The sequence below is a fragment of the Carassius gibelio genome, chromosome B1, assembly GCF_023724105.1.
Source record: "Carassius gibelio isolate Cgi1373 ecotype wild population from Czech Republic chromosome B1, carGib1.2-hapl.c, whole genome shotgun sequence".
NCBI lineage: Eukaryota > Metazoa > Chordata > Actinopteri > Cypriniformes > Cyprinidae > Carassius > Carassius gibelio.
Window position 1 is genome coordinate 27,849,287 of NC_068396.1, and position 16,697 is coordinate 27,865,983.

Genomic DNA, 16,697 nt, shown 5'->3' on the forward strand with positions numbered 1-16,697 from the left:
TTATATACAATATAGATACATTTTACACCATTTAGATGATAAAAAATTATATAATGTACTGTTCCAGTATAGTGCATAGTCCTTAATAAGGGATCCAGCAAGATCATAAATAATTTCACACGGATTATTCAGATGGCTGTAAGCTATAAACAAACCTAACGTTTACATAAATAATTCATGTTCATCATTCACACTGAATAGCATGTTTATTTAATGTCACTGTGTGTGTGTGTGTGTGTGTGTGTGTGTGTGTGTTTGCGCATGCAGGAGGACTTGAGGATCGCTCTCTGTCAGGGATCACGTTTGCTGGAGAGCATCAATGAGCCGCTGTTGAAAGATCCAGATTACACCATGAACCAGGATGAACTGGAGAACCTGGCTACTGTTCAGAGGTGTGTGTGTGTGTGTGTGTGTGTGTGAGACTATCTCATCTACCGTGCTGGAATGCAAAAATGAGAGACCAGAAGGCTACAGTACATCAGCAGACTGTTGCGTGTCCTTGTTTGGTTTCTGCCCTTTATTAAGCTGTTCAAGGCAGTGTTTTTGCATGCACAACAAGAGGACTCACCTGGTCAAGATTATACAGCAAATCTACACACACACACACACACACACACATAAAAAGAGCATTAACCAACAAGAACATATTGAAATCCAGTTCTACTCGCATGACCTTTCAGTGAAGCAGCGTTCTGGGGTCTGGATACGTGCCTGTGTGTTAATGTCCACAGGCGCCTGCTGTCAGCCTTTATTATGTAGATGCTGCTATATTTGTTTGAGGTTTTTATTTATGGGTACTGTCAAACACACAGCATGAGATTTCAGAGCTGTAACAGCAGGCAGGATTTTTACTTCAGAAGCCATCTTTCATTTCAGATGACTAAATAAGACATTTGTACTTCATTTGTGATATGTCATACAGTTTGCAAGCTTTCACTGTATGGTAAAGAGCAGCTTGGACATTCTTCTAAACTTCTCTTTTTTTGTGTTCCACAGAAGAAAGTAGATGAGTTGGGTGAAGTATTCTTTCACTCAAGAAGTGTTTTCATCTCTGTTTCTAGGTTGCTTGGTCAGTTAGATGAGACTGAAACAGCATTTGATGATTTTTGGGATAAGCACCAAACCAAGCTAGAGCAATGTCTAGATCTGCGGCATTTTGAGCAGAACTTCAGGGAGGTGAGACACCGACTGGTACATCTTAAATATCTGCTAAATAATGTTTTCAGTAGTGATGCATTGATAAACCAGTGTTTATTAGTATTATATGTACATTTATAGATATTATCAATATGCTGAACTGGCTTTATATTTTCATTTTTCATTTTAAAGGCAGTTTAGGTTTTAATGATTTTGAAATGTGCTTCTTTTGTCTTATTCGTTTTTTTATATTAATGTATAATTTATATTTCTGTTTTAGTAATTTTAGTACATTCACTTAAACTCTTATTTTATGTCAGTTACTGTAGTTGCCCAGATAACTTCAATTTTTTTTAGATTAATTAATGGTTAAAAGTAAATTAAAATTCTTTAATGCTTTTACTTTTAGTTAACAATATTGGATAAACAGATTATTATAAAAGTATTAAAATTATTCATTTTAATTATTCAATTAAATACCTATACAATTCAGATTAGTAAAAAAATGGTTTTCATGTTCTATTTAAAACCAGGTGTAATTCTAAATTATAATTTGTTTTCTTCTATGTTGTAGGTCAGAGCTCATTTAGACATGGTGTATGACAGACTATCAGGCTTCTCAGAGGTCGGAATAAGCCCTGCCCATGTTGAACATATCTTGAAAGAGCTGACCAATCATGAAGAGAGAGCATGTGTAAGTATCAACTTGATGCCATATGATTTTATGGTTTGAATTACATTTTATCATTCAGATACAAAATGAAATAAAGAATAGTACTGCTGAAAGCCCATCAATACTTACCTCTAGAAGGGATCCAGTTTACATCCAGCAAACATTCATTTGCCCTTAAAATGTTCTAGCGTGTGCAGATATAGACATATGGCTTATAAAGCATGTAAATAGCACACACCGTAATTAAATTGCTGAGCACAGCAGTCTGAGGCCCTTACAGAAATCACCCTTATGTCCTCATTCTGCAGGGAGAAGGGGGGGGGGGGGGGGTTACCCAATGTGATAAATCACCCATCACCATGCTGGAGTCATTCTGCTGACACCAGACTGTGGGAATTCTGGGTGGCCAACTTGAATTTGTTTTCTAGTAAATTTTTCATATCCAGTATGTAAATATAGAAATCTAATATAATGTGTGTGTGTGTGTGTATGCATGCATGCATGTATGTATGTGTGTGTATATATATATATATATATATATATATATATATATATATATATATATATATATATATATATATATATATATATATATATATATATATATATATATATATATATGGGTCAGTAAGATGTTTTTATGCCTTATGAAGAAGTCTCTTAAGTTCCCCAATATGGCATTTATTTGAGCAAAAATACAGTACAAAAAAAAGTAAATACAAAATAAGTACCACTGTGAAAAGTTAGAAAATTAAATGAATAGTTATAAATATATTTTAATGTGATTTATCCAGCAAATCTGAATTTTTCAATCAGTTTTCAAGTCTTCAGTGTCACCATTCTTCAAAAATCGGTCTAATTTGCTGATTTGATACTTAAGAAACATTATTAGCATCAATGTTCAAAACAGTTGAGTTGCTTCATAATTGTGGAAATCATGATACATTTGTATTTATTTGAAATGGAACAGCATTTATTTGAAATAAAAAAGATTAACATTATAACTATACTGTCAATATAAATTGTATTTAGTGTAATATTTTTTTTCAATTGAATGTATCCTTGCTAAATAAAAGTTCCTAAAATGTTCTTTAAAACTTTTTGAAGTGTGCATAATAGTACTGAATGATGAAATCTTTCCCTCTCTCTCTGTGTGTAGGAGGTGTTGGACCGAGCGCTGACTCTAGCATGTGATGCTGACCAGCTGATTGAAGCGTCTCATTACGCTGTGGACTCCATCCTGCCCAAATGCTCTGAGCTGCGGGCTGTGTGCGACGAGATCAACAGCATCCTCAAGGCCAAGAAAGCCTATCTGCTCAAAGCCATGGAGCTACACCAGTGTTTAGAGAAGGTACAGTAGGCCCAGCCATTGATTCCTTCATCGGCACTGTTCAGGTTCCCTCAAAAACGCTCAACAAAAGACACTTTCTTTTCTGTGTTGACATTTTTCTGAAGTTGCACGATGTATCATCAAATGGATTGGTAACACTTTAGTACAGGGACCAATTCTAACTGTTAACTAGTTACTTATTAGCATGTAACTAGTTAAAAATAGCCAATCTCGCTTTCTTTCAGTAGCAGAAATAGAAATGTGAGATTCTGGAAACGAGATCTAAATTTAATGGAAATGGTTGGGTCGAGGAGAAATGTATTCTTAGCAGACAGTGGGTGAAAAAAGAGTGAATACATAATGCAAGTGAGTGGGTGCGGGATATAACCTTGCGGGAGTAGGACTAAAAAAATAAAATCCATGCAGACCTCTGTCACATCCTTTGCTTTCCAGGCATGGACTACAAGCCATCTTTACTGATGATCATTGACTCTTTTTCTTTTTCTTCCAGGCCACTAAATGGTGTGACGATGGGATCTACCTGCTGGCCTCTCAGCCTGTGGATAAGTGTCAGTCACAGGATGGGGCGGAGTCAGCACTGCAGGAGATTGAGAATTTCCTGGAAACACCCGACCAACACAAGCTGACAGATTTGAGTGGAATTTGGAGGGACTATGAGTCGGTGCTCACACAAGACTTCAGGGTAAAATACTGAAAAACCATTAAAAAACAAAAGCTGACATACTGAGCCATGATATGTTTATAGATTTTTATTTATACACACATATTTACTGTTCATATGCATGGAGTTTTTGGTCATTTAAAGGGGTCATGAACTGCCTTTTTTATTGTTTTGTACTGTTCCTTTTCTGTCATTCACTGTGACATTGTTGAGTGTACAACACTCGGGTTTGCACTTGAGAGCCCGAACACCTCTGCTGACATCTTTGAGAAAAAGCCACTTGTTCACTCATTCTGTTTTTTCTGATACTAATGCTGCGTCTCTTATGGAGAAGTTGCAATCTTTCATCTATCAATTCCTCATTGTTGAATCTAAGGCACGGTCAGCGGTCTCTCCCTACTCATACACAGATAAGTGTTGTCTAGAAGAGCTAATTTCCTCTAAAAGAGCAATTTCTCTGAAACAGTTACACGGTGTAATTGTGTGTTCATCATGCCTTTCCATCGCTGTGTTTCTGGTTGCGATTGGCATATCTAGACCTAATGACATGAGTGCTGTATTCAGTGTTCAGGGCCATGCTCTCACTGAAGCAGCACTTGTGGTTGGTTCGTGCCTCACTTATGATGCACTTCCCATGTTGTGCTCATGGCTCGGGTTCTTCGCCAAAATACCCTGAGTCACCACGGCTGACTCGGCTCTGGTCCTTCTAACTCCAGGTATGGGGCCACAGCTATGTGTGCCACGGAAGAGCATCGGGAGGATGGATTAGTTTTGCCAGGGACACTAAGCCTATCCTTGATGCCTTTCACAAGGAATTGACAAAATCGTGGAAGGCCCCTCTTTACAGCCAGAGCACAATAAACCGGTTCCTCTGCCCTATCGGGTTTCCCAGGTAGAGAGAGCGATTGTGGTGCATCTTTGCCCTGCAAAACGCCACCCCAGACTCCCATCCAGGGCCTGTAAGTTCTCTTCGTCCCTGGTGGTGAAGGCTAATGCGGCCTCTGGACAAGCTGTGTCCGCCCTACACGCTATGGTCATCCTGCAGGTCAACCAGGTAAAGGTGTTGAAAGAACTGCACAGGTGGTCCTAACCCAGAGGTAGTGCGCAGGCTCTGTGTAGGGTGATGTCCACACTAGCAGTGCAGGAACGCCACCTGTGGCTCAACCTGGCTAAGTTGTGGGAAGCCAAGAAATTCCGCTTTTCTTGAAGCCCCCATTTCACAGGTTGGTCTCTTTGGTAAGACCGAGGGAGGATTTTTCCAGCATTTCTCAATGGTACAGAAGCAGACGGAGGCCATCAAACACATCCTCTGGGACTGGGAGTGTGAAGGCTCATTCTACCAGGGGCATGGTTGTATCAGCAGCCCTGGTGAACAGGGACTCTCTAGCAGATATCTGTGGAGTTGCAGGATGGGCTACACCTAATACATTTGTTAGATTTCATAATCTACGAATTAAATCAGTTTCTACTAGTGTTCTGAATGTGGTTACCTCTGCCTCAATGGTGGCTCTCCTGGATGTTGGAGAGTGAGGTCTTAAGTCTTGGACATGGAAGGTTACGAGGAGGAGAGATGCATTTGGTCAACATCTGTGCTCTCTTGGACTCATGGCATTTAGTATAGTATACGACACAACGTCGAAGTGAACAACAGAAAGGGAACATCTCGATTACGTATGGTAACCCTCGTTCCCTGATGGAGGGAATGGAGACATTGTGTCCTTCATGCCACAACTCAGAATTGATTCTGAGTAGATTGAGCTCCCAAGAGCGACCCCTAGTGTCATACACTCGACACAACATCTCCGTTCCCTCCATCAGGGAACAAGGGTTACCATACGTAACCAAGACGTTCTCTAAGGTCACTTACAATGTTATCTTCAAATAAAGTTTAGAATTAGATTTCTACATACACCTGCAGCTGTAGGCGGGGCTTAACAGGCAATGATGTAGAAGCAGGCTCTGATCATTTTCTGCAGAGGTGGTGCTTATCCACACTATTACATCATAAAGTTTCACGTTCCACAAGCTGACGTTTTGGCAGATTGGCTTCAATATAAGCTGTTTTTATAGCACAATGACCGCTTATCATAAGATCAAGGGAATTTTGTTTTCTCAGTTCATGACCCCTTTAATTAAAGTGTTATTGAGAATGTGAATATCTTATATGATGTCTTCTCCGTCCTCTAACAGGATCAGGTGGACAAAGTGTTTCAGAAGCAGCTGTCCATACAGGAGATGTTTGAGAAGAGAAGGGTCAGTCTGAAGAAGTTAGCAGCCAAACAGACACGACCCGTGCAGCCCGTCGCCCCACGTCCTGAAGCCATCATCAAATCACCCATTTGTCCTGAAGGTTAACCACCTAAATGTGACTTTTTATATGTTGTGTTGGGACTCTGGATTAGTAGTGATTCAACTGAAAACAAACATTTTGAGTCAAGTTTATTCATCTCAAATGTTCACATTTGCATATGTTTACACATGTTAAGGACTATTGTGTTCTCAGCTTGAATATCTAAATATCTAAAGTATTCAGCAGTTTAATTCTGAATTAACTCCTAATAAAATGAATATCACATGACTTGTGCGTTTTATGCAGAGGCAAACACATTTCTAAGGAGTAGTTTAGCAATGGCCTCTCTCCTCCGCAGTGCAGTAGTGTCTGTGTCCCCTCAATGTCGTCCCCTAACCCCCTTCACACTCATACACACACTGGCCATTAGCTACTTATGGTCACTCATGCACAGCAGACATGGCGGACCCTTTCACCTACTGTACTCTCCTGCCTTTTAGTGTTCACAATGGACATGACACAAAAAGCAATGTATATAACATAAAATATATATTTTTTATAAGTTTATTAATATAAGTGTGCTTTTATCCCAGCTCATAGGGAGAAGACGATAGAGGGTGATATCATCAATGGAAACTGCAGAAAAGTTGGTATCTCATTACTAAACAGTGCTTTATTGAATGGATAAGCAATCATATTTATATGACTGCTATGATATTGATAATTAATGCAACATTGGTCACATTGTACCCTCAACATATGCATTTCTTTACACTTAAGCTTGTTAACTGATCATAACATGATGAAGGAATTTTTATTCTATTATATGGGTCTCGTGATCGGAGAGTGTGGAAATTAAACTCTAAACTCATAAACTTAAGTGGAATGTTTTTTTAATTGTTTAATTTTAATTGTACAGATTATCTTCATATTGACAACCTTAGTGGTTATTATTTAAACAGTTAATTTGAGAGAATTTTGAGCTAATAATTTTCTGCCAAACCAACTACTCTATGGTATATGTGATTTTATTAAAGTGACAGAGTTAATCTAAACACATTTTGAAGACACTAATGCAGGGTTGTGTATATTTGCAGGGAGAGATAAACTTACAGAGTGATGGCAGCAGACACCCGTCTGTCTCTGATGAAGAGGAGAACTTTGCTGTGCTTAGACGGTCAGTCGGGAGCTTATTACAAATGGAGGAACATCAGCTCTAATTGTGTCTCTCTGTATGGATGATGTGTTTCATGTCTGTCCACTACAGGCATGTGATGAACGAGCTGTTGGAGACGGAGCGAGCGTATGTTGAGGAGCTGCTTTGTGTGCTGGAGGTGAGCTGCACTGATATTTTCAACCTCTAGAGGTCAGATTAGTTCTGATTTTTTTAATACATTAGACTTGACAGATTAATTTGTGTTTAGGGTTATGGAGCAGAAATGGACAATCCTGCTATGGCTCACCTCATCCCCAATACACTGCTTCACAAGAAGGATGTCCTGTTTGGGAATATGCCTGAGATATACCAGTTCCACAAGAAGTGAGTGAACCATCAGTGTCTGTTTTAGCTTCTGCTTGTGTGGTTTTATAACGATAAAGCACTTCTTATTCTCTCTGTTCGCTCTCTGTATATTTCAGGACTTTTCTTCGTGAACTAGAGGCGTACACGGACTATCCTGAGCTTGTGGGCCGGTGTTTCTTGGAGCGAGTGAGTTGGAAGTTACATCCTGTGCTGTTCTGAGTGAATACATTATTGAATAGATTATGCAAAGCTAATTTTCATGTTTCTTAGATGACGGATCTGCAGATCTATGAGAAGTACTGTCAGAACAAGCCTCGCTCCGAGTCTCTTTGGAGACAGTGCTCTGACTGCGCTTTCTTCCAGGTCATCTCACTTTACAAAGACACTAAAGATGCTGTTAGACATTAAGGCTATACATTGCACATAAGCACATATATCTTTCTGTAATTTAAACGGGTCACATTATAGAGAACCGCATGTAATATGTTAGGAATACAGCATATAGGACCCGATAAACATTACTGTTCAAAAGTTTGGATTCGGTATAATTGAATTTTTTTTTTTGTGCACTGTACGTGTGTTTATGAAAAAAGTCTCTTTACTCACTAAGGCTGCATTTATTTGATCTAAAATAGAGTCGAAACAGTAATTTGGGAAATACTGTATTATTACCATTTAAAACAACTTTTTTCTATTTTAATATATTTAATGATGTATTTTTCTCATGTGACGCAAAGCTGAAATTACATTATCATTTACTCCAGTCTTCAGCGTCATATGATCCTTCAGAAATCATTCTAATGTGCTGATTTGGTGCTTAAAATATTGAAATAGTTGTTGAAATAGACTTTGAATTTAATGTATTTACTTGAACTTTTATGTCACAATCAACACATTAATTTGTTTAAAAAAATGTTTTACAGACACCAAAGTTCTGAACATTATTATTATTATTTTTATTATTAAGTATAGGTAAAATAAAAACAATTATTAGAAAATTATTAGGAAAAATTAAAAAACATTTTTTATTATTATTTCATAAATATTAACAATAAAAAAATTAATTAAATTTAGAATGTAATAAATATGAATTATAATAGTTAAATAATAGTTTAATAATAATATTATTTCAATAATAATAATCATTATTATAATAAGAAAAGAATCATAGTAAAAAAAATTAAATTAATAAATAGAGAATTTGTGTGTATTGTTTTCAGGAGTGTCAAAAGAAACTGGAACATAAGCTTGGTTTGGACTCGTACCTGCTCAAACCAGTGCAGAGAATAACCAAATACCAGCTCTTACTGAAGGTAAATAGACCCAGAGTACATGTGCAGATATATAACTCATGTTTGCACCTCTCACTGATGTAAGAGCTCTGTGTTCATGTGTGTTTCTGTCAGGAACTGCTGAAGTACAGTAAAGGCTGTGAGGGTGAGGATGACCTGCAGGAGGCGCTCTCATCTATTCTGGGCATCCTGAAAGCTGTGAATGACTCCATGCACCTTATCGCCATCACTGGATATGAAGTAAGGATGTCATTTACACACATTGTGAAATTTAATGTTCACTTAATGGTTTCCAATAATGTAAGTCGCCTTTGGAGTAGCTGTTGACCTCTGACCTGTGCTTCCAGGGCAACCTCAGTGACCTGGGGCGTCTGATGATGCAGGGGTCGTTCAGCGTGTGGACGGAGCATAAGAAGGGTCACGCGAAGGTGAAAGACCTGGCTCGCTTCAAGCCCATGCAGAGACACCTGTTCCTGCACGAGAAAGCTCTGCTCTTCTGTAAGAAACGAGAGGAGAACGGAGAGGGTTATGAGAAAGCGCCTTCATACAGCTTCAAACACTCGCTCAGTGTAAGCACCAAATATTTAAAGTAGTATTTAAAATGCAGGCTGGTAACTAAAAATGTAATCCCCCAAATCACTTTATAATCCTAAATCAGTTTCTTTATCAAAACTGTTCTATTACAAATATTAACAAGGAATAATTGATCATTTTTAGTGTAGTATAACCCAGAAAAATGTAAATGAAATCTGAATGTTTAATTTGTGTTTTCATTTGAGTAAATTCCATTCCATTCCAGGTAAATAGATATATTTTTGCATGTAAATAAATGACAGGGAATATCAGTTTCCTGTCTGAGTCAGATTATTTTTACTCATATTTTCCTCTGACAGATGACTGCTGTAGGTATTACTGAAAATGCAAAAGGAGACAACAAAAAGTTTGAGGTCTGGTGTAATTCTCGAGAGGAGGTGTTCATTGTACAGGTACACTTCAAAATTGTGCTTTTTAAAAATATCCTATATTTAAATGGCATTGAATGTTCATAACTTAAAGCAACGCTCTGTGACCCTGTCACTTACCTTTCTGATCATTTTATTGGTTATCTTCAGGCGCCGACACCAGAGATCAAAACGTCATGGGTGAACGAGATCCGGAAGGTTCTAACGGGGCAGCTAAAGGCCTGCAGGGGTGAAATAAATAGATTTTGTTTCTTTATTGAGTGAAATCATTACTTTGATTTAGCAAGGATGTTATAAATATTCTTAAAATTGTCCCTTATGACTGGTCTTGTGGTCCAGTGTCTCATATTAGAATTACTCTTAAGGATCACGTGACTCTGAAAACTGGAGTTATGCTGATAATTCAGCTTTCCCAGGGGAAAAAAATCAAAATATATTAAAATTTAAAAAAACGTGCAGCCTTACTGAGCAAAAGACGCTTTCAAAAACAACAACGACAAAAAGATCCCTCTCAATCCTTTGAACAGTAGTGCATATAAAAAGACCCCTTCACCTCATCAGTTTTATTGTGTGTTGTTATCTCAGAAGCACGCCAGCAGAAGAGCTCAGATCAGATCTCACAGTTAACTCCCACCAGCACCAGCCTAACCCTGAGCCCCTTCAAGACCACCCCAAAGACCCTCAAGAAAGGAGAGGAGAAGAAAACTGAACCCACAGCAGCAGATCCCAGTACAGCCGTCTTACTTAAAAATAATGACAAGGTCAAAGGTCAGTCAGCCCTGCTCAACATACACATATATGGTCTCACTACACACTCGATGGTCAAAACATTTTCGAAAGCCATCTTTCCCATATTACCCAGGAAATATAAGACATCAGTCAGATTAACGTGTCCCACAGTTCAGAATGCTGCGATCTTTCCTCTTGCTGCTTAGACTGTGAATTTCTCTGATGCTCTTTGTAACCCCTGTGTTTCTTTTTCTTGACTAAACCTGTAACGTCCTTCATTATTTCCCCTTCCTCTCTGATCTGTCTCTCTGTCTCTGTGGAGAATAGACGAGACTGTCACCAGTCCCAACACTGAGAGAGCTGCAGTGGCTAAAAAGCGCTTTACACTGCAGGGCTTCAGTAACCTCAAGAGTCAAAAAGGTACAACAGGAGGACTCCCAGCTTTATACAAGAATAATGTGTCATACTTTTAGGCAGGGTGTACTCTACACTTCTATAAAGGAAAGCTTAACACAGCTTTAACAGTTGAAATGTTTAGTTAAAAATACTTGGTTAACACAAATTTCAGTGGCATTGGATAAATTGGGAATATTCACTAATATTTGGCTTGCAGAACCGATAGTGCCCCCTGGTGGCAAAAGCCTAACACTACCCATGGTCTCTGTCTGCCCTCCAGGTATACTGTAGTTTCAGAAAACACTAGACTCTAGTGTAGATCAGAAAATCTAGATTAGCAGCAGTTTAACATCATAGTGTAATCTTGGTAGTATTACAATTTAGATCAATCACCACTTAAGAGCTATTCACTGTGCCTTAACCAGATGTGATATAACTTGTTTCCAGGAACAATAATGTGTCGACACCAAAGCTGAAAATGCTAGCCATTTATTTACATTCTTGCTTACTCCCATAACCACACATTTCTTTAATATATTGTTATAAGAGTGGGGTTTTGGATCAGGTCAGTTTCTGAAAACTATTTCCACGTTTAATGGCATTGCAGATAGTTGAGGCACAGTGTAAGCCACTTTTTTCTTTCTAATATTTAAGAATCTTTCCTTTAACCCTGTTATAGACTTTCTCTTTCTTCCCTCCTGATTTTTTTTGTCCTCTTATCCCTTTCTTTCTCGCTCCTTGCTTTGGCTGCAGGATCATCCCCCCCTAGTCCTGACCACAAAACTAAAAGACATGAGATTAAGAGTGATCCTACACCGTTTGGCTTCAGAGGTACACTGTCCCCTGAAAACTCCCTCCAACATCAGCCGTGACCAGTGTTCCCAAATATTCATTTTATCATATTGTGTGGTTGCCAAGTTTTATTTCACCATCATATATATTATTTCGCCATCTTTCATACATCAGCCTAAAGTAATCAAAACAATATTAGGTGTTAAAGGGTAGTTCACCCAAAAATATGATCATTCTTTCATTGTATATTCATGTCGTCCCAAACCTGAGAGGAGTTTGTTTTTTTCTGCTGAACACAAAAAATGATATTTCGAAGAATGTTGATAACCTCTTTTGTGTTCCACAGAAAACAAAGAAAGTCATACAGGTTTAGAACAACATGAAGGTGATGATATAAAATTTTCATTTTTGGGTGGACTGTCCTTTTAAGCATTTACAATCCGAACAAAATGACTTGTGCTGTACACCCAACCAAAAACTGTGGAGTGGTTGGTAAATCGGTGGAGTCTTTGACATCTTATCAGCTGCCTCTTCCTTAGACGCAGGTCCTCACATCACTCTTACCCGAGTGAGATGGATGAGCACTTCTAGTCTGTTGCAGACTAAAAGGAGAGGTAACTAGATGCCTGGTGTGGGAATGAACTTTGTCTCTATTGCTCACTCACAGAGAACTTCCAAACAGACTGGCAAACACTAACCACAGGGTTTGATATTATTGCACTGTAATTGGTGGTTTGCAGAATAAATCACGGCACTAAAATGGCATCTCTTTGACAGAAGTGCTCAATAAATGACTATTGTGGATCTGGGAGAATGTGAAACCAGCCCAGTTCATATCTTATAATTGCTACAGCAGAGAGAATGATCAGATAATCTCTTAAAGGAATAGTTCACTAAAAAAATAAATCCTCTTTATTTACTCACACTCGTGTTGTTCCAAACCTGTATGACTTTCTTCTGTGGAACACAAAAGGAGATATTTTCCACAATTTACTGATGGCTGTTTTCCATGCATTTGCAATAGATTTGAGACTAAAGGATTTTCCTTAAAAAAAAAAAAAAGAAGAAGTAGTAAAACACCATAAAGTATCACAGGAGTGTTATTATTGACTGACTGTTATGAGGTTTTAATTCGATGATCATTGCAATGAGATCCTGATTCAGTGAAATGAACTTGAGTCATGAATGAGTCAGACTGGTTCAGTCACTTCATTTGAATCGATCCAACTCAAAAGAACGATTCATTTATACATTGGACTAATAATTGTAATATTTCTAAGAGATTTTCATTGAATATGAAGTTTCAACCTGTTAACTCACACAAAACTCTTGAAGAGATTTTTGCATTTACGTTATACTTTTTCACCCCTTTTGAAATTTAAAAGCTTCGGTTCCCGTTTGTATTTACTGCATGCAAAAGTCTTTTGTTTCCACAAAACAAAAAGTCATACAGGTTTGGAGCAACATGAGGGCGAGTAAATACAGACAGAATTTTCATTTCCTTTAAATACAGTATTTTTACAGTCAATTCATGTTAATACCTTAAATCTGTACATTTACAACCCAAAATCTGTCAAATTGTGCAAGAATTTCTACTTGCACTTCCCTTGGTGTGGAAACACTTGCGTTTAACGCTGCATGAGCGTCTGGTTTGGGTTCCTGTCTGCTGGTTTGCGGTGCTAGTTCTAGATTCACTTTTACGATTCTGAAACCACAGATCCCTTTCTACCAAACACTCTTCCAGGCTCCATTACTATCCACTGATTCAGACCTAAAAAGCTTTATGGATCTCTCCATAAACATGTTTTGTATGATTTGAGAATGTGTCATATTCACAAAGTGTCATCAAAATCATTGGTGCCATGGCTGTCTGAACATAAAACACAAACAGCTCATCCTGTTATATCAGTGCCTGGAGCAGTTCCTCTTTTCAAATAGATACGAGAGAAAGAGACACTGGATTTGGTTCAAAACTTAGTGTGCTGCCTAAATAGGCATCATGTGCACACTCCCAATGCAAAGTCTCAATGAAAACATCTTAGATGGTGATTTAGGTCGAAAGTAAGGTTGACTAAACTGTAAAAAAAAAACTACTATTTCACTCTTTCTGCTACAAAGTTGTACATTTATTTCAGTGTTACTTCCTATTTCTTTCCATTTGATTTCAAAATCTACTAGCAATTTTTGAGCAAAATTGTAGTGTTAGCTTAGCAACATGTTAACGCCAGACTCTTTTGAAATCCAAGAAAAACTTTATATTGAGCATGCTGCCTTAGAAGACAGATGACTTTGTAGGCTGTAGACAGCAAATTAGCTCACTAAGTTTTGAAACAGAGCCTGTCTCTTCTTCACCTTTCCATCTTTGTGGAGCACCACTTCTCTCTCTCTATCATTGTCACTCCATGAGCCACATGTCACAATTGTGTTTCACTCATCCTCTCTTCCACAAGGCTTCTCCAAGGCATCGCTGTCTGTGGACGCGTCTGAGGAGAACGACGGTTACTCGAGTGCCGAGGATCCCATGAACTCTGATCCTGAGGATGAGGGAGGGAAAAAGCTGGTGAGTCATTGTGGCTCAGCGACACGTTTTCTTGAGTCTCATCCATGTTTGTTTGCAGGTATCTTTAGTTTGGCCACTGATGGTGTTTGTGTGTGCACGCAGTCTCCAGGCAGGTACGTGGTAGTTGCTGACCATGACAAAAACGGACCACAGGAGCTGACGGTCAAGAGCGGAGACTCAGTTCAGCTGGTGAGAGAGGGAGACGATGGACGCTGGTAAGATTCACACATTCAGGTGTATGGAAATACTGTGACAATTCTGTCATTGTTTACTCATCCTGGATGTTACACATTGCAAACCACTATGACGCACAAGCTGATCATTCAATGAATCAACAGTTATCTAAATCTAAACCATTATGACTGTCCTGAATCAGTGTTTTGATATTATTTATATACTATAGATTTCATTATTATTTTAAATTTGATTTATTTCTATATTTTTTCTTTTTTTTTCTTTCTTTTTTATATTACTATTAAGGTTTAATTTTATTTTATTTCAGTCTTACCATATTTTCCGCACTATAAGGTGCACTTAAAAGCCTTTAATTTTCTCAAAAAACGACAGTGCGCCTTATAATCCGGAGCGCCTTATATATGGATCAAGGTTTTGTTGACATTCCCTTTAGCACATATGTATGCATAACGCAAACCCAGTCAAACAATTGACTGCAGAATCTTCTATTCTATGCGCCTTATTATCCGGTGCGCCCTATATTTGAAAACAGTTCTAAAATAGGCCAATCATTGAAGGTGTGCCTTATAATCCGGTGCACCTTATAGTGCGGAAAATACAGTAGTTTTGTGTGTGTGTGTTTGTGTGTGCGCGCGTGCGTGTGTGTGAATTACCAGTTAGAAATTTTAGTGCTTTAAGTTAAACTTATTTTAGTAAGTTGCCAAAGCAACGTTTCAAATTTTATTTGAATTAAAAAGGTTGATCTGATATTTATAATTATTTTTATTTTATTTTACTATGATTACTATTTTTTATTATTAAGGACAGTGCACCCCCCCATGCATACTAAAATATTTCTGCCTTAATTTTTGACAAAACAGCTTATTTATCTTATATATGTATTTAACATTATATATATTTAATTCACATGGTTGATTTATTAATATATTGAATGAATTGAGCACGATTCATCTTGTGATTCCAGATATGTTGTGCATTCCAGAACTTGTTTTTCTGTAACATCATTAGTTATTGAAGGCAAATAAAAATCTTGATTTTTTTTTTTTTTTTTTTTAGCATTTAGCTTATATAGGTAGATTATTTTATTATATTAATTTGAAGTCATTTTGTTCCCCCTTCAACTTTTTTTTTTTTTTTTTTTTTGTGGTGGTGGTGGTGTTTTTTTTGCCAACAGTTATTTTGATATATAGATCCATTTTGGCATTTTGAGTGTTTTATCATTTTATGGATGACGAGTAAATTTTACTTGTACATTGTCTGGGTTCATTTTTTTTGTTTGTCTTCATAAGACGACCAAATAAGAATCACATAATGTTTTCTGTAAGCGGAGGCTGGTGTGACATCAATGTGTTTGTGCTGATTCAGGTTTGTACGTAATCTGCGATCCAATAAGGAGGGCTGGGTCCCTGCTGCAAACCTGCTGACTCTCATCGGAGAATCCAAATCTTCTCAATCCCTCTCCAGCTCAGGTAACACGACATCCCGCTTTTCTTTCACCACACTACAAATCCCTGTCATGAAATCTTCATTTTACGAATGAGTGTTTTCTCACAGAAGGCAGTGGGTCTGGAAACCTCAGCACATCCTCCAGCTGCAGTGAAACCTACACAAGCTTCTCAGACATCAAACCCTGAAGCTGCTGCTCCACCGCCTTGTGGCAGCTCAGACACAGTGCACTTTCTACTGAAGCTCCTCCAGTCTCTGTACTGTATTTAACCTCGTCACCCGAGAAAGGAATTGCCCTCTGCGGTCAATATACGCTATTCAAGATATTTTATATAGAGTGTCACACTTTCTCAACCTTCTCTCCTTCATAAGAGAGAGAAAAAAGGTCATTCAGTGTCTGCTGTTCCCCCGTGGAAATTCTTCGTCACTTTGAAAGTATCAGCGTGATGCTGTTTGTTTCACGTCTGCATGGGTTTCCTCAAAGATTAAAAAAGAAAAGGGCTCTTGGTCGAGTCGGCATTAACATCAGAGCAGCCTGCGGTTTTAAAAGTCTTTATAACAAGGACTCTCGTTGGATTTTAATGTATGACCACATGAGCTTCCACTGGTTTTATTGATCTTGCGTTGAGAATATCAGTGTCTTTTTGAAATGTCTGATTTTTTTGGCGTCTAAAGCTCCTGTCTGATTTGC

General features: G+C 38.0%; 1 protein-coding gene across 9 annotated transcripts in view; it reads left to right on the top strand.

The window, feature by feature from the left end:
• mcf2la (mcf.2 cell line derived transforming sequence-like a) overlaps positions 1–16,697 on the top strand; it is a 60,188-nt gene that overhangs the window by 42,655 nt on the left and 836 nt on the right. For 3 of the 9 annotated variants that reach the window (XM_052545601.1, XM_052545603.1, XM_052545602.1), the window contains exons 8-29: positions 268–392; positions 1,062–1,176; positions 1,712–1,831; positions 2,970–3,161; positions 3,652–3,843; positions 6,013–6,172; positions 6,706–6,758; positions 7,210–7,289; positions 7,380–7,446; positions 7,537–7,652; positions 7,751–7,820; positions 7,905–7,997; positions 8,855–8,947; positions 9,041–9,166; positions 9,274–9,495; positions 9,820–9,912; positions 10,039–10,117; positions 10,474–10,656; positions 14,256–14,365; positions 14,468–14,580; positions 15,926–16,029; positions 16,115–16,697. The exon at positions 16,115–16,697 is cut by the window's right edge and continues 836 nt beyond it. In XM_052545601.1, coding sequence (XP_052401561.1) covers positions 268–392; positions 1,062–1,176; positions 1,712–1,831; positions 2,970–3,161; positions 3,652–3,843; positions 6,013–6,172; positions 6,706–6,758; positions 7,210–7,289; positions 7,380–7,446; positions 7,537–7,652; positions 7,751–7,820; positions 7,905–7,997; positions 8,855–8,947; positions 9,041–9,166; positions 9,274–9,495; positions 9,820–9,912; positions 10,039–10,117; positions 10,474–10,656; positions 14,256–14,365; positions 14,468–14,580; positions 15,926–16,029; positions 16,115–16,194 — 2,586 coding nt within the window. In that variant the 3' untranslated portion in view covers positions 16,195–16,697. Of the gene's footprint in view, positions 1–267; positions 393–1,061; positions 1,177–1,711; positions 1,832–2,969; positions 3,162–3,651; positions 3,844–6,012; positions 6,173–6,705; positions 6,759–7,209; positions 7,290–7,379; positions 7,447–7,536; positions 7,653–7,750; positions 7,821–7,904; positions 7,998–8,854; positions 8,948–9,040; positions 9,167–9,273; positions 9,496–9,819; positions 9,913–10,038; positions 10,118–10,473; positions 10,657–10,944; positions 11,038–11,230; positions 11,294–11,766; positions 11,845–12,344; positions 12,420–14,255; positions 14,366–14,467; positions 14,581–15,925; positions 16,030–16,114 lie in introns of all 9 variants that reach the window. The other 6 variants (XM_052545595.1, XM_052545598.1, XM_052545597.1 and 3 more) reach the window with 5 other exon arrangements.